The sequence below is a fragment of the Nicotiana sylvestris genome, chromosome 8 (assembly GCF_000393655.2).
Source record: "Nicotiana sylvestris chromosome 8, ASM39365v2, whole genome shotgun sequence".
Classification (NCBI taxonomy): Eukaryota; Viridiplantae; Streptophyta; class Magnoliopsida; order Solanales; family Solanaceae; genus Nicotiana; species Nicotiana sylvestris.
In genome coordinates, this window is record NC_091064.1 from 110,667,295 (window position 1) to 110,684,084 (window position 16,790).

General features: G+C 33.6%; 1 protein-coding gene across 3 annotated transcripts; it reads right to left on the reverse strand.

The window, feature by feature from the left end:
• Positions 1–8,269: 8,269 nt before the first annotated feature.
• LOC104217951 (probable polyamine transporter At1g31830) lies at positions 8,270–13,265 on the reverse strand. Of its 3 annotated transcripts, none has more exons than XM_009768307.2 (2): positions 12,899–13,265; positions 8,270–10,232 (listed from the first exon to the last, which is right to left on the reverse strand). In XM_009768307.2, the coding sequence occupies exons 1-2, from the start codon at positions 13,079–13,081 to the stop codon at positions 8,799–8,801; spliced, it is 1,617 nt and encodes a 538-aa protein (XP_009766609.1). In that variant the 5' UTR covers positions 13,082–13,265; the 3' UTR covers positions 8,270–8,798. The 3 variants fall into 3 exon arrangements, with proteins under 3 accessions (XP_009766609.1, XP_009766610.1, XP_009766611.1); XM_009768308.2 differs by lacking the exon at positions 12,899–13,265 and adding an exon at positions 10,540–10,925 and having other exon boundaries at positions 8,303–10,232; XM_009768309.2 differs by lacking the exon at positions 12,899–13,265 and adding an exon at positions 10,371–10,533 and having other exon boundaries at positions 8,303–10,232.
• Positions 13,266–16,790: the final 3,525 nt, after the last annotated feature.

The window sequence follows — 16,790 nt, forward strand, 5'->3', positions numbered from 1 at the left end:
GGTCATTCAATCTTATAGGCATACTGAATTAGGTGATTTATGTTGCAGAACTGATTTCATGTATGTCTACACTAGAACATGATATCTATGTGTTGGACTATTCTTAAACCTTTTATAGACAATTATTCATTTAAGTGACGTAGACATGATTTAGAGCCAATGCAAATAGAGTCCTAAATCAGGATTTCTAATGCACAGAGAGATGATCATTTTTATTAAGCATTTTTATTCATTTAAGTTACTTACAATAGTTTAATGACATGATTTCCAGGTGATAACAACTTATGCAGAATCAGAGATGAAGTGATGAACTATAACATGTTTTCTAATATGCAAAGGCAGTAAACGTGAACATCCTAAGGCAGGATTTCTAATGCAAAGAACATAGACCTATGACATGTTTCTAATGCAAGTAAAATAGCATATAGACCTAAAGCATGATTTCTATCACAATATCAACCCAAAGCAGGAAATTCATATATATAAACCTAAGAGCATAATTTCAACTATGTATCAACCTAAAACATGATATCTACCCAGTTTCCCACAAACATCATATAGGAACCCTCCCTTTTTACTAATCACCCCAACATCTGTTTACAAATAATATTACTACAGACCATGATCAAATGATTTACATAAGTAAATGAAGATATACTATAGGGAGCCTGAATCAGGCCCAAAGTAAACCTAGGAATTCCAGGCCTTCAATAGAGTCTCAGAAGCCAAAGATCTCACAGCCAATAGTGTGTCTTGGTATGTCAGAGTTCCCTAAGGACCTAAGGGATCCCGGCCAGTACTCACACCAAGACCTATCTCAAGTAGGGGATTGATTATGTGCAGTGTGGAAGGGCTAGCCCTGGTATGCCAGAGTTTAAAGAGATCTCGAGGAACCCTAAGCAGTAACACACACACCAGAGGGGCAGAACTTCATAGTCTAAGAGTAGGGTGAGAGTGCTAGACATAGTGTTAAAAGACTTGTAAAACAGTTTAGAAGTGAAAAGATTCAGAAACAGTTTTTAAAAGATACTGGGAGTGACCAGTTTTGACAAGAATGCTAGGAGTAGGAGCAACAATTTTGAAATCATTCTTTGAGGAAAGCATACTCAGCAAACAACCTAATTAATCATAGAATACCCAGATTTACTTGACAAGCAGACTTACAAACAGAGGGTAAAGGGATTGGGAACATATAAAGTTGAAACCACATAACATGGAAACATTTGATACAACAAATGTACAAAACAACTGGGTGTCTGCTGAACAAGTTGGTCATGGTAATAGACAGTTAAGACATAGAGAAAGAATGTAGCAAAATCATGTTGAAGACAAAGATGTGTTAAACAGAATTGGACACAATTAGGACCAGTTGAATGCAATGGAAAACTAAGTAACTAACATAGTCATACCAATTAAAGGGAGGGAGTAAGGGAACCAAGTAAACATGCTGGACAAATATCAAAGAACTAAATGAAGTCAGACATGCTGATTACACATAAGGCAGAATTTAGACATGCTTAATAGTAGCAAATAGAGAAACAACTTGAATAACTAGTACAGGAACAAGCATAGGTGTATAGACATTGAACACATAGAGTTGAATTTCAAAATCTAACTACAGACATACCAGTTGAAGAAGAAAATGCAGAATATGAAAAATAGGTGCAATTTCACTATCTAGCCTTGGCTTTCAGCCGGCTAGACCAACAGTTAGCACAAGTAGCAAAGAAAGAAGAGAGAGTTTGAATGTATGTGTGTGTATTCTGAGATGTGTTCGTGTGTTGAAGGAACAAAATGAGAGTGCTTATATAGCAGTTCAAGAGTAGAGCCAATAAGGTAAAAGAATAAAAAATCAACAATTAAGGGCAATTAGAATCCAATCACATAAGGAATTCAGAATAGACTCTTTTAATTAGGGGGCAATTAGCCAAACGGTAATAATAGGGATCTAAAGGAAAACTCCCAATCATACCATGTAAAGGAATCAATAAGAATCCACAAAACCATGCAGATAGCTTATTAAGGCGAGGCAGGTAAATATTGCAAATAAGGTAAAGGAAGTAATCAAATAATCAATCAATCTTTACAAGGGATAGAAAATTAAGGAATTATTCCCATAAATGACTTAGATTGAGTTTCAAATAAGGCAAGGAGTGGGTTTAACAGTCAGTTAGGGTTAGAGCCCCTAAATCAAGCAATCAATCACACGAATAAGGTAGTCATAGGTAATTAAAGACCAATCAAAGGTAAGTTCACCCATAAATAGGCAAGAGATGTAAATTAAGAGCCTCGGGATTAAGGGAAACAAACAGAAATCAGTAAATTACTTCAGTACACAAATGAAACCCTAGATAATGAGGCTAATCAATTAATTATCCCAACAATAACGGACAAGAGGTTGAAATCAAACAATGAATAGTCAGTCAATTGAACCAGGAACATAATCATGCGAGAAAGATTAAACAAAACATGAGGATCTCAGAAAACCTTTTGCAAAAACAGAAGTAGAGAAACCCTAATTTGAATACACTTAAGGTTGATTGACAGTATAGAAATCAAATGACCCTTAAAGAAAACAGCCATGGAAACTTGAAACACTTCAAATAGGCAGAGATTCGAACAACAAATAACAAAGAAACCAAAAAAACCCCTAGAATAACATAATGCTGAAAATCGAGTAACAGTAAGGAAGTAAGAGAACTTTAAAGAAAATCAGTGATGAACTCAGAATCGCTACAGATCTACAAAGATCTGAACCGATTCAAGTCCAAACATTAGGTTTTTGAAGAAATAAGGAAAGGGTAAAGGGAAATCTGGTCTTGAACTAGAGATTTGAACCGTAAAACATCGATATAAAAATCACTCATAGACCATCGACAGACTCTCAAAGAGTCTTGAACAAGATCTGGACTAGATCTCTTTGAGATCTTTCCATGAAATCACAAAAACGAGCAACTAGGAGACGTATGAGACAAGTAGAAGTCTCAAACAGCCATGAGAATCCATGGATCGAGTGGGAATCGGAGGGACTGGGGCTGGTTTGGGTGGCGGCGGCTAGGGTTAGGGTTGGGGTCTTAGAGAGACGGAGAGAAGCGTAGTTTTAGGGCCTGGTAAGGAGTGATAATGGTCGTTGATCTCTGTGATCAACAACCAGGATTTAGAGGGTTTGGGGACGAGTTTAATTTGATTTGGGCCTGGTCTTAATGGGTTAGGGACCGGGGGTTGAAATTGGGTTATTTAATTAGGCTAGATTCGAAAATAAGAGGGCTATTTATTAAATACCCAAGTAATTAAATAAAAAATATTTTATAAAATAATTAACAATGAGAAAAAATAATTTTCATGCATAAAGTGCTTTAAAATAATTATTCAATATTTTAAAAATATAATGGGTCAATTTCTAGTAAAATAATGTAGTAATGTATGCATGGGCTATAATTGCAAAATTATTGCAATTGTAACAAAAAGGTGTAAATCTGGCCATTTGTGAAATAATTTGAACTTAATATGACTATAAATAGATAAATTAAATCAATGAAATATTGTAGATCCATTTGTGATGCAATTTTGTAATTATTTATATAAATAAAATACTAGAATAAATTAATTTAAAAATATAGAAATTATGGAAAAATATCAATTGATGTTAATGCATAGTTTTGAAGATATATATGCACTTTAAAAATATTATAGGAAAAAATTAGGTATCAACATCGTTCTTTTAGCTCATAATCAGCACGTGTAAATTCTATTTCTCAATGCTCGAGATCTTACCATAATAGACAATTTTTGGAGAGAAAAATCGCTTAGCTGTGAAAAATGGTCATTGGCAATTTGATATCATTAGTGTACTCCTCTAGCATCTGTACTTAGATCTCCCTGACTTAAGTTCCCTTGGTAGTTTCTTAAGCGTCTACCTCAGAGCAGCTTTATTTGTTTTAGATGTGGAAATGAAGGCAACATGTTGGGTGTGTTTGGTACGAAAGAAAATGTTTTTCTAGAAAATGAGTAATTTTAATCACTTATTTTTCTTGTTTGGTTGGTGAGTGAATTTTTTTTTCCAAAAATTAAATTTTGTTGTTTGGTTAGATTATGCTACTCTCATCACTCCTTCCCGCAAATTCCAATGTGAGATGTAACATCCTTCCTCCCCCCCCCCCCCCAAATACCAAACGTTTTTAGGTTAATTTTTTCTTTAAGAATTTAATTATTCTTTTAAAAATTCACAAAATGTGCTGCTTTACTTTTTGTTGTTGAAAAAAAGAGTCTCTTTCTACAACCTGAAAAGAAAGTACCCATTTTATTGAAATGAAAGAAAATACTTTTTTTACATCATGAAAAGAAAATATTTAGTTTGTTAAAATGAAATAAAATACTTTTTTACATCTTTAAAAGAAAATGCTTATTTGGTTGAAATGAAAAAGAAAGTAAAATATTTAGTTTGTTAAAATGAAATAAAATATTTTTTTACATCTTTAAAAGAAAATGCTCATTTGGTTGAAATGAAAAAGAAAGTACTCTATCTATAACATAAAAAGAAAGTTCTTTTATAAATATTTCTATATAGGGTGTATTGGAAAGTGTGTCAGGCTAATAGAAGAAAAAAAATATATTTAAAGAGAAAAGCAATAAATTGCACAAGACAAGACAAAATAAGACAAGATTTACGTGGTTCGATAATTTTTATCTATTTCACGACCACACAAAGAATAGATCTTTATTGATATTAAGAGAGAAAGAAGAATGTCGTGAGGATGAATTTACAACTGAGAAGGGGATGCCTATTTATAGGCAGGGGAATCAGCTAAAATCTTCAGCAAAATGTGAACATGCGGCAAGATGGCACCGCGATTTTAAACCAATTTAATTCATTCACATTTTGCGGTCTTTTCATTCTGACTTCCTTTCTTTCTTTGTCTTTTTCACATATGTTTTTCTTCTATTTTCATTTATTACTTTCTTCGACTTTCCACTTTTGTTTTGTCTTCTCTCTTTTCTTTCGTTTACAAACAACAGAGTTTGCTCCCATCAGGGTGGGGGTAGGGTAGGGGCTGGGTGGTGGTTAGAGGGGGTGGGGTGGGGTTGGGGGAGGGTGGCGCGGTGTTGATGGAGTGAGGCATTGGGGGTGGATTGGTGGGGGTTGGTAGGTATGGGAAATATGGTGGGGAAGGTTGAAAAAGAGTTTTGAGAAATGTTTTCCCTTCTCTTGATAGGGAATTTTTTATGAATTTGAGGAAAATGAGTTTACGAGGAAAATGTTTTTCAAAATATTTAAACCAACCAAACATGAGAAAATTAAAAAATATTTTTCGGAAAATATTTTTCGTCGTACCAAACCCACCCGTTTTCCTTAAAGATTTTCCAATGATAGATGGATTAGTTCATTTATCTTCTGGCCGGGATTGGGGACTGTCATCGGAGTAATGTGTTAGTCTAAATAATGTAATATTGGATTATCATTACTAACTATGTTTTACTCTTCTTGTATGGTGATGTTTTAGCATATAAAAATAGGTAAAACTTGATATCAAGTTCGATATGATCACGTAGAAGATAGAATGATCACTTGCTACAGCGAGTTAAATAACGTGATGGTGCAAAAATTCCTGAGGTTACTTGGAGAGCCCTTTGCATTTTTACCTTCTTTTATTACAGATAACTATTTAATGTTGTTTAGGGAGTTAGAGCTCTATCCCAAAGACCAACACATGACTCAGATTCTGCTACTAAGAGGTCGTTTGGCAGAGTGTGTTAGAGAAAATAATGTATGCATTAGTTTTGTGTATTAGTAATGTTTTGTTTGGTACATTTTTTTAACCTATGTATAACTAATACAAGCATTAGTTATACACTCTATTTGGTATTATCCTATGTATAGTTAATGCATAGAAAACCATGGCATTAGCTATACAAAGGCTATTAATGCATGCATTAGTATGATTAAAGACAAAATTATCCTTAAAGTCCCTTAAATTAAAGAATATGGAGGGTATTTTTGTAAACAATTAAATTTCTTAAAAATTATGCAATGCATTTTAATTTTTAATACACCACACCAAACAATGCATAAAAAATAATTTCTGTATAACTAATGCTTGCATTACTAACCCATGCATTATTAACCTCTGCATTACCAATGCAACTTATTTAGCATTATTCTTATACGCCCTACCAAACGTCCCCAAGTGTATTAGTGAAAAATAGACTCGCCACGTGGATCTATTAAATGGCGATACGTGTCAGCAAAATTTGGAGAAAAGTAAAGAATGATATGTAAAGATGATATGTGAAATACTCCCGGGACCGAACATACTTGTACCGTGCCTGTTAGCCTCAGAACTGATCATCATAAAATGGCCCGAATCAGGTACGGAAGAATATCTCATAATTACAAATGAGGAAGGAATCAATTAATCCCGGATTATATGGGATTTAGTCCCGGATCATTACACTGTCAGTTACAAATCAATTATGTAACGTACAATAAATACAATAAATGATTGTAACAGTCAGAACAAGGTAATCAATTACAAGATTGACTCAACAGGCACGAGATTGACTCAACAGACACGAGATTGACTCATCAGTTACGGAATTAACTCATCAGTTACGGAATTAATTCATCAGTTACGGAATTCCAGCATTTACACAGCTGATACAAGTCTTCCAAAAGTAATAGATGTATTGAGTAAATATTCATAATTGACCCATAATTCAATGAGAATAGTTACTTAGATTTAGCCCTATAAATAGACATACTTTTACCACTATCAGGGAGAATCTAATTTTCTTCTCTACAATTCTATATATTGCAATTCATAGCATCTTGCTCCCAAGTTAGTCATAGTTCGCCCAAGTTAGCCATAGTTCGGCCTTTCAAGCTCTGTTCGGCGCATCATCCTATCAAGGATCATTTAATATGAATTATTTCTTATGTGCTTTATTTTTATTATATTATCTCTCATTGAATTTATTTTTCACTTCTCTATCACGTTGTATATCGAATCGGTTGCTTGTGGCCCGTCATGTGAAATTTATTGCTTTGACCTTGAAAATCATTTTTTGGGTTAAACACTAAGAATACACCGAGAGACAATAAAGAATCAAGACACAGAATGGAGAGGATATATGTCACGTTACGAGAAGTAATCTTTGGTTTTAGCCTACAGGATGGAGAGTGTACTACTGAATGACGTTAATCACAACTGGATGGTTCTTTGGTCATGGACATATTATATTCCCCTAACTCTAGATGATACACCACACTGGTGGTTAAATTGGAGATTACACGCATATTTAATTTGCAGTGAAAAAGATTTGCCTAGTCTAGTGCTTTTTTTGAGTTTCTAGAAGTTACTTTTACTTTTTCTTTGCAATGCACAACTGACATGGATATCAGATAAACATTGAACTAGAAAAAAGAAACTTATTCTAATCACACATTCACACACTCCCTCATCTTTTGGACTTTGCCGTTGGTGCAATTAGCTTAGTGATTATTGAACAAAGACTTATTTCAGTGCTTTGCACATTAGTATTTCATTGGCACTAGGTAGGTAGGATATGATAGAAACTGCTTTCAACCAGTGTGTTCTGTTTGACATTTCTTATTTACTTCCATTAAATTGTTATCTTTCACTTGTTGGCAGTGCATATTAAATATTTGCTCTGACGAAAGCTATCCAAACATTTGAATTGAACAACTTGTTTAATTTTGCAAAACTAAATGATGTTTCAATCTCCCATGATCTAGTTCAGTTTGATGTTGCAGACACCTTACTTACCCTTAGGGTTTGAAATTTCATTTACACAGTGGTCTTATTTACTAAAAACGTAATCATATTTGAAACGCTAAGTTTAGGCGAGTTTTCATTACTTCTAATTGGAGATCTGGCTCGATTCCAACATGACTTTCCAGCTATAAACGAGCTGCAGTTGGGACTCGAACTATGTTGGATTAATTTTCTAGGCTTGAGCATATTTATGAAGTTAGTTCATATCAAGCTGGCGCACATGACGTTCTCTAACATCAAGGCACTTTATTTTTTGAAAAAACAATGAAAGCACTTGCATGCAAAATAACGTGACCAGTACAATTGATTAACTATACCTCAATCTGAAAAATAGGTGAGAAAATCCTCTAATTCTATTCAAGACTAGTGGTTGTTATCACTTATATATAGATCCATTTTATTCTTCTCTTAGCAACATCACAGCCATACAAAAGATGTAAGCTAGCCAAGCTTTTTTGAACCGTAAAATGTCAATCTAGATTGAAGCTTAACGTGTTTAATAATCAAGCTTGACAGTGGAATCAAGACGTGTTTAATAAACATCCTGAGTTCAAACATACATTAGCAGAGTCGGGCTTCATTTACACCTCTACAATTAATAGCGCACACTATGCTTTACACAAGTAACATAATGAATTCAGGAAAAACCACTCACCATCTGCAATATCCTGAATCACTATCATTTCTAGCAACACATCTTCAACAATCTCAACCTTACAGAGAAAGGGATCATCCAACCACCTTTGTTGAACCACCTCTGCTGGTGTTTCTCTTGAAACCATAGCTACTTAGCACATAGGCATGGGGACATGGCAAATACAGCTACACCAATATAAGCTATCATAAATATCGTTGAAGAGAAAATGATCATCCAAACCTCGACAACACTTCTGCTGGCTGCCTTTTCTCCATGCACTCCACGATAACTCTGCACTCAACTTAGTTGCCATAGCTTCTATGTAAGTGGAATAGTTAGACTTTATAAAGCCAGAACTCCTTAGAGAATCAATGAAGTAAAGGTCCATTTGACGTGATATCAGGAAGATCAGAACTAATGGAGAACTTCAACCATCTTTTCTTCTCAATAAACTTAAGACATGGTTGCAACACCAACCCAATTGCAACAGCGACCAGGCTTACAACCATAACTTTAATCGAAGAGAAGGCCAACACAACACCAATGAGAATGGCCGGAGGTATGCACAACAGGACGGCTCCAATGGTTCCACCTGGTATCTTGAAAGGGCGTGTTGCATTGGGGTACTTAATCCTTAACCATACAAATGCTATAAATTCCAAGATCATTCCAAAGCAATACAAGAAATTTTCTGCAGCTACTATTTCCTGAAAGCTCAGCCACGAAAGTAAAATCACACCAGAAGCTGAGAAGAGAATCCCAATTAAAGGAGTTCCGTGACGAGATCTTTTTGCGAAAAACTCAGGGAGCATTCCCCTCTCTGCCATACCAAGTAACTGAAAAGAGTCACTACTCATCTCAGCCATAAACATCCCCATATTTGATACTGCAGCAGCCCCTTGAACCCAACATCTAAGCCAAACTCCACCAAGTATTTTAGCTATATCTGAGAAATATCCATCTGTCCACGAGTCACGGTCAAGGGGAACAGCACCAGTACCAATCAACAAGGGGAAAAAGTAGGACAGAACAACTAAAATAACAGCATAAAACAAAGCTTTAGGTAGAGTCTTTTTCGGGTTATGTACTTCTCCGGCAAGAGTACTTATTGAATCCCAATAATTCAGATTCCAGAAGAGAGTATTCAGATACAAGTTCCAATCAATACTGTGTACATCTGCCACTAGCCATCTAGCAGGCTTTAATTTGGGAATCGAAATGAGCCCCATAACGACAAAAGGAAGGATCGACAAAATACCAAGCGAAACAGCAACCCATCCTACAATGGTTAAACCTCTGTAGTTCATGTAAGTGAGAACCAGAGTAAGAGCCAAAACAGCTAGAATCCTAGGAAGCCCACCACCTAATGCAGGGATAGCTGATTTTAGGTAATCTAAGAACATAACGGGGTAAAGTGCGTTGTCAATGACTCCACTCAGCCATTTCATCCAACCTTGCTGAAAGCCCCAATATGGACCTAAAGCGGAAGAAACCCACACAACATAACCACCATTTTCAGGGAACATAGTGCCCATTTCAGCAGTAATGAGTGCCTCAGGAACACTCCATATTAAAGGGAAAATCAAGAATCCAAGAAGAGCAAAAAGAGGACCAGCTGCATGAACAGTGTCCTCAACACCAAAAGGACCACCAGAAACCTCATAGAAAATGAGGAAAATTAGAGGCAAGAGTGAAACTTTCTTAGCATTATTTGCTCTAGGAGATGGAACCTCTATGTATTCTGCACCATTAAGTTCTCCCATTGAAATTGCAGCTTCTCTATAAGCTGAAACCCTGAGTTTCTGCAATTTCCAACAAGTTCCAAGTTAAGGAAAACAATCACAGTAAAAATATCACTAGAACTATAGGAACCAAAAGAAGCAATTTTATCAACATACAAGAAAGCACAATAATAAAACAATCAATCATAATAAAATTACACAATGAGTCGGAGGAAAAATAAATTCAATCTTGGAAAAAGAAATTGCCCATCTATCAATTGTCCGTGCAGCAGATCTCAGTCAACATAGAAGATATAAAAAAATCCAAATTTATAGCAACTAGTATAATTAAAAATAAAGAAATAGGAATGGGTAAAGAGAATGGGACCATGAAGAAAGGTAAATCAATTGGGAAGTTCCACCATTATAGCCCTCAAAACCAAAGATTATTCAAGCTGAGAAGCTGATAGATCAAAGGTATGGCTCCTCAGCAGTTGAAAGGTGAAGTGTCAGTTGCGTGGCACAATTCAATAGCAAACCTTTTTATTTTTCTCCAGTCAAAGATCTAATTTTTAAAAGAAAATCGAATAATATCATATTGTTGATTCACAAAAAAGTTAAAACTAATAGTCTAATAAAAATTTAATTGTGGACCATATAAATTAATAAAGTTTGAGGGCCATTTTCTAAAAGATTGCATCTGAAATATGCTCATTCATGTCATTCTTCTAAACATAGCATATCAAAGCTAGCATTATTTTGTATTGCGTAAGAAAGGTTATGACTTTTGAGGGTCTTACTTCTTACCAACGTGTTTCTTAGAGAGAGAGAGACAGAACACACATGGCAACTAAGAGATTGGATGGGCCTATTTTGGAAAGGATAGGCCCAGTCCAGAAGATTGGGCCTGGGTAGGCCCATAAAGACTTGGACCAATTGCCCCCACTTAGGGAAAAGAGGCGGCATTGTTGCCATCAGGTTTGAACCTCGATCCAATGGCTTTAAATTAAACTCCACCTGAATAATGCTGACAAAATTCTTTGTCAATATATTTCACTTTTGTTACAAATTACTTAATCTTGTGGTATATAATTACCTATTGGTATGTTCAACCATTATTATCGAAACTCGCATTCACATAAGCACTTTTGTAGTTTCACTCTAGATCTTCTTCTTCTTTTTGTAATTATGAAACCAAAATTAAAAGGAAAAATTCCCTGCTTGTTTTTCGCTAAATTGATCGGACCAGATAGACTAAAGATACAGCTCAACCTATCGAAGGTTGGTCTTGAATTCCGAAAAGTTTTTAAATAATTTTCCAACCAAAAAGTTCATATCTGAAAATAGCTCAGTATAATATGTACTTCTTAGAAAGATAGTTAAATGCCAATATATTTTGATAAAACGATCACATCAGCTGATTAATAGACCATATAATATAACTGTCCAGTGTTTTTAAGTTGTCAATTACCATAGTTATTTGAAAAATATGTATTCACATTTTTTTTGTTTATATCACACTAAACAATTTGATTATGTCAGTAACAAATTAAAGTATGAATATATGTTACTTAATCATTGATTAAATTTATGCATGATATTTATATCTTTATTTGGTACAAAAACAGAATGCAAGTACTTTTGTTTCCTAAATGACAAGGAGGACAATTACATCCTCTCTGCTAATTAGTAAGGAATAGGGTGCACTGAAATTGAAAAGTGATACATAAATATAGTTATAGAAAGCAGACGCGGAAAGTCTCTATTGATCATCATGATCTTAATTAATAAGGCAAGCCAAGTCAACCATGCGGTAATAATATGTTATAATCTTTTATTTGTGTATTTCCTTTTCATTTAAAATTTCGGATATATTGCACTCATTGCAGGCGTGCAGTCTTCTTTCTTCATTAGCCAATATACAAACCCCACCTTAATTCACCCCCCCCCCCCACACCCCCACACCCAATTTAAAGAAATTAAAGATTAAATAATACAAATAAAGAAACCTTTTACAGGAGTGTAAGAAAATCATTGCACATATCTGACTGTTTTATTATAATTGCATGCCTCACTATAACTTTAACACAACCAAATTAAGATAAAACTTTGAGTTTTTGACAAAGCAACAGAGAAATGCATTTTATAATCTTTCAACATGACATAAAACTTCTGCCGAAGAATAACAAAGAAAAAAAACCCACAAAATTTTAAGAGAATATTGCTGGACAAAATTCACTGTTTTATTAGATTATCTTGTCTAAGATCTTATTAAGAAAACGAAAAATATATAAGATTTACGAAGGAATTAGGATTATGTAATAGGTAAGTGCACATTATGATAAAACAAGTTTAATTGAATAACGAAATATGATCATGAACTCTTTTGGGTGAAGGACTAGGAAAACAAAAATTAAGAAAAAGAAACTAATGAAGGGGAAAACATATTTGAGTTCAAATTTTTCCCTCAGAAGACTAATAAAGTACGTAATTCTTTTTTCCCATTAGGTTTATTCACCTACTTTAAAGTGTCGTACTACGCTAGGTAACGTCGAGAGAGAAGTCCATAGCTTTCCGACTTTCTCAAAAAACGCTATCTTCATTCTTCCCTAGATTACTTAATAAATCAGGATAGCTATTAACTGCTAGAGTTTCAGGTAAATCATTGCTTGTAAAACTCAACAAAATAACATTTAAATAAAAACATAAATTTAAAGAAAAAAAGGCACTCCAATATTCAAATTTACCTGATTATCACCATTCTGCAAAGATTTATCGGTGGCTGTTGATGTTAGAGCTTCAGTCTGAACTGTTGCACCATTCCCAGATAATTTCTTATCCGCTACTGAAACTGCAAGTTGTGGCTTAGCATTAGAAACCTTATGAAAGGAGGATTTGCTTTCAGATTCTGATGAAGTTGTTGGCACCATTTATGCAGACAAAAATTCTGATCAGGGAGATAAATCAAGAAAACTAAAGGCTCATTAATGGAGGAAAAGCAATGATTTATAGTAAGGGAAATATTTTTGTGATACTTTTTCGGTAGTTTTTTTATCAAGAAAAGACTCTTTGATGGCAGGGTGTTTTAGGGGAAGTTTGTGGCCAAGTATATTAAGTGAGAGATAAGCAAGAAAATATATAAGTGTAGGAGATCAAGGGGACATCGAGGTCATATAGGGTAAACTGATGTAGGGTACTCAAAATCCAATAATTTATGTGATATTTTTTCTCTATTTTAGAATACAACTAGTATTAGTACCCGCGCGATGCACGGATAAATCATTTCAAATTGTAATGTATGTTGTTTGAATCATGTACAAACAACCTTAAAATATATATCTCTCAGATAAAAATTATATAACATGAGAATTTAATTATGAACCAGGATATGAAATTATTTATCAAATCTCGTAGTAGACAACCAATCTTTTTAACATATATTTGTAGCAACCTAACCCTTTGATTTTAGTACTTGCATTTCGTTCCGTTGTCGATATTAAAGAATACTAAACATGTCATATTGTGATCTGTCTTGTTCGAGCACATTAGATCATATTATTTTAATAAAATTCTTACAATCACTTTATTTTTATCAGGAAGTCAAATATGTCTTATTCATCACATCATTTTTACGTAAATTCTTTTTTTGTTCTTTTCTTATAGTTATTATATTATTTAATATTTCATATTATTATACCATCATATAATTTTTTGTTAGCTTATAATTAAATTAATGTCTTGCTTATTATCCTTTTAATAGTATGTGATAAAAATAAATATTTTATTCTCAAAACTTGATATATTTTTATGCTTTTATCCTCTTATTCATAATATTTTAATCATTTAAATTTGTCAGTAATATTTTTAAATATAATTAATTATTTTATTTTATCTATATTAAAATTAATTTAAAGTATAAGTATCCTCACACTACCTCTATTTTCTTTTTAATATACATTCTCTTTCCTACTATAAATGTTAATTAGTTTTATATTAATATTTTACCTATAACCAAAATAATGTCATATTTTGTTTTAAATTGTAACTTTTAATTAGTCTAAAATATTAATACATAAGTTATTTGATTATCATGTTCCAAATGTATTGAGTTCTCTTATTATTAATTTTGTATTAGATGCAGTTAAATTTTCTTTATTTTGTAGCTATAAGATAAAATTTAATTTTAATTTTAATTTTAATTTTCATTATTAAGATTACCAATATTAGAAATTTATTTTGTATTTTTAAAAATTTATTTAATCATAGAAAACAAATTCTTAATTTTATGAACACATTATTTCTAAATATTGTAATAATATTTTTACTATTATTTTAATTCTTTACGTAATAATTTTTTTAAAAAACAAATTCCTCTCAAACTCAAATAATTCTTATCATTTTATTTTCTAAACTGCGTCACATTTTCAAAAAATTATGCTATGCATTCATACTCAAACTAACTGCACTCGATTCAGATATTAATCATAAGTCTAAAATATTAATACATAAGTGATTTGATTATCATGTTCCAAATGTATTGAGTTCTCTTATAATTAATTTTGTATTAGATGCAGTTAAATTTTGTTCTTTTTTAGCTATAAGATAAAATTTAATTTTTAATTTTCATTATTAAGATTACCAATATTAGAAATTTATTTTTATTTTTAAAAATTTATTTAATCATAGAAAAAAAAATTCTTAGATAATTTTTAGAATACAATAATATTTGTTAAACTGAAGTTGAGCCAATCCTATCATGCAAGTTGAATGCTTGTCTACTTGTGCCCCAGTTGTAGGTCAAGGGTGGGGGTGATTGGAGTGTATATAATTATACTCCATTCAATGATGTGGATATTTTGAGATAATTTGTTATATATCAATAGAAGAGAAGATTATTATATTTAGAATTTATAATAGTAAAGGTACAATGACTCCAGTACTCTAAAAACATTAAAGATTAAATTTATCAAATTTAAACTTTGAATACACATCTACGCTGTTAAATCACAAAGAAGTGCGAGTTATAAATTATAACTCTCATTTTCTTTGCTTTTTCTCGAACTCGTTTTTTAGTTTTGTGTAACGACCCGACTGGTCCTTTTAAGCATATGCATTTCGCTCGGTAGTTTGATGCTTTGGAATGGATTTTCGTCAGTTCTATTAGCTCCGTTGAGTAATTTTGGACTTAGGAGCGTGTCCGGATTGTAATTTGGAGGTTCGTAGTCGAATTAGTCTTGAAATAGCGAAAGTTGGATTTTTGGGAAGTTTGATCGGGAGTGGACTTTTTAATATCGGGGTCGGATTCCGATTCCGGAAGTTGGAACAGGTCTGTAATGGCAAATGTGACTTGTGTGCAAAAGTTGAGGTTAATTGAACGTGATTTGATAGGTTTCGGCATCGGTTGGAGAAGTTGAAGTTTCAAAGTCCATTGATTTTGACTTGAGGTGCGATTCGTTGTTTCGGGGTTGTTATGCGTGATTTATAGCCTTGAATAGGTTCGTTTCGTCATATAGAACTTGTTTGCAAAATTTGGCGCTATTTGGAGTTTATTTGATATGGTTCGGACGCTTGGTTGCGATTCTAGAAGTTTTTGAAGTTTATTTTGATCTTCATGTGTTTTGGTGTCCGATTCGTGGTTTTAGAGGCTATTTTGATAATTTAATCGTGCGAGCGAGTTCGTGTTGTGTTTCTGGACCTGGGTGCATGGTTGGTTTGGAGCCTCGGGAGCTCGGGTGAGTTTTGGATTGGTTCCAGAATAATTTTTCATAATTTTGAGTGTTGGTACTGGTGTCATCGCATTTGCAATGTATTTGTAGCAAATACGACTATCGCAATTGCGAAGCTGGGCTGTTGGAAAAGGACTCGCATTTGTAAAGAACTTACCGCTTTTGCGAAGCATGTTGAGTTCGCATTTGCGGACTCAGTATCGCATTTGCAATAAAGGCCTAGGCTGGACTAGTTCGCTCTTGCGACCAAGTGGTCGCTTTTGCGAAGGACCAGTGTTCACATTTGCGACCTTTTTGGTCGCATTTGCGAAGGCAGCAGAGAATTTCAAACTTTGCTTTTGCGATGAGTTGTTCGCATTTGCGAACCCCAAGTCACAAATGCGACATCTACAACCTGCAAATAGCTGAAAATTCCGAGACTTAGCTTCATTTTGTTATATTTTAAACCATAGCTTCGATGAGAGGCGATTTTGTGAAGGGACTTTCATACCAAATTATTGGGTAAGTACCTGTAATCAATTCTCAACTACATTTCATGATTATACATAAGATTTAACATCAAATTGATGAGAAATCTAGGAAAAAAATTTGGGGATTTTGTCAAAGTTTTGAAAAATAAAAATTTGGGATTTGAGAGTCGAATAAGACTCGGATTTGAAAACAAAATACTTATTTGGACTCGTGAAGCCATGGATAGTCAAGACCTACCCTTGGATCCGAGTTTTGACCGGACCAGCCCAGGATTTGACTTTTGTTGACTTTTTAGAAATTGTATAAAAATCACAGCTTTATTAATTGAAATTATTTTCTCTCGCATTGTGTGATGTATTTAAGTCGTCTTTGGATAGATTGAGCCGAATGGAGGTGAATTTGTAAAGAAAAAGCTAAGTTGAGTATTGAGTTAGTTGAGTTG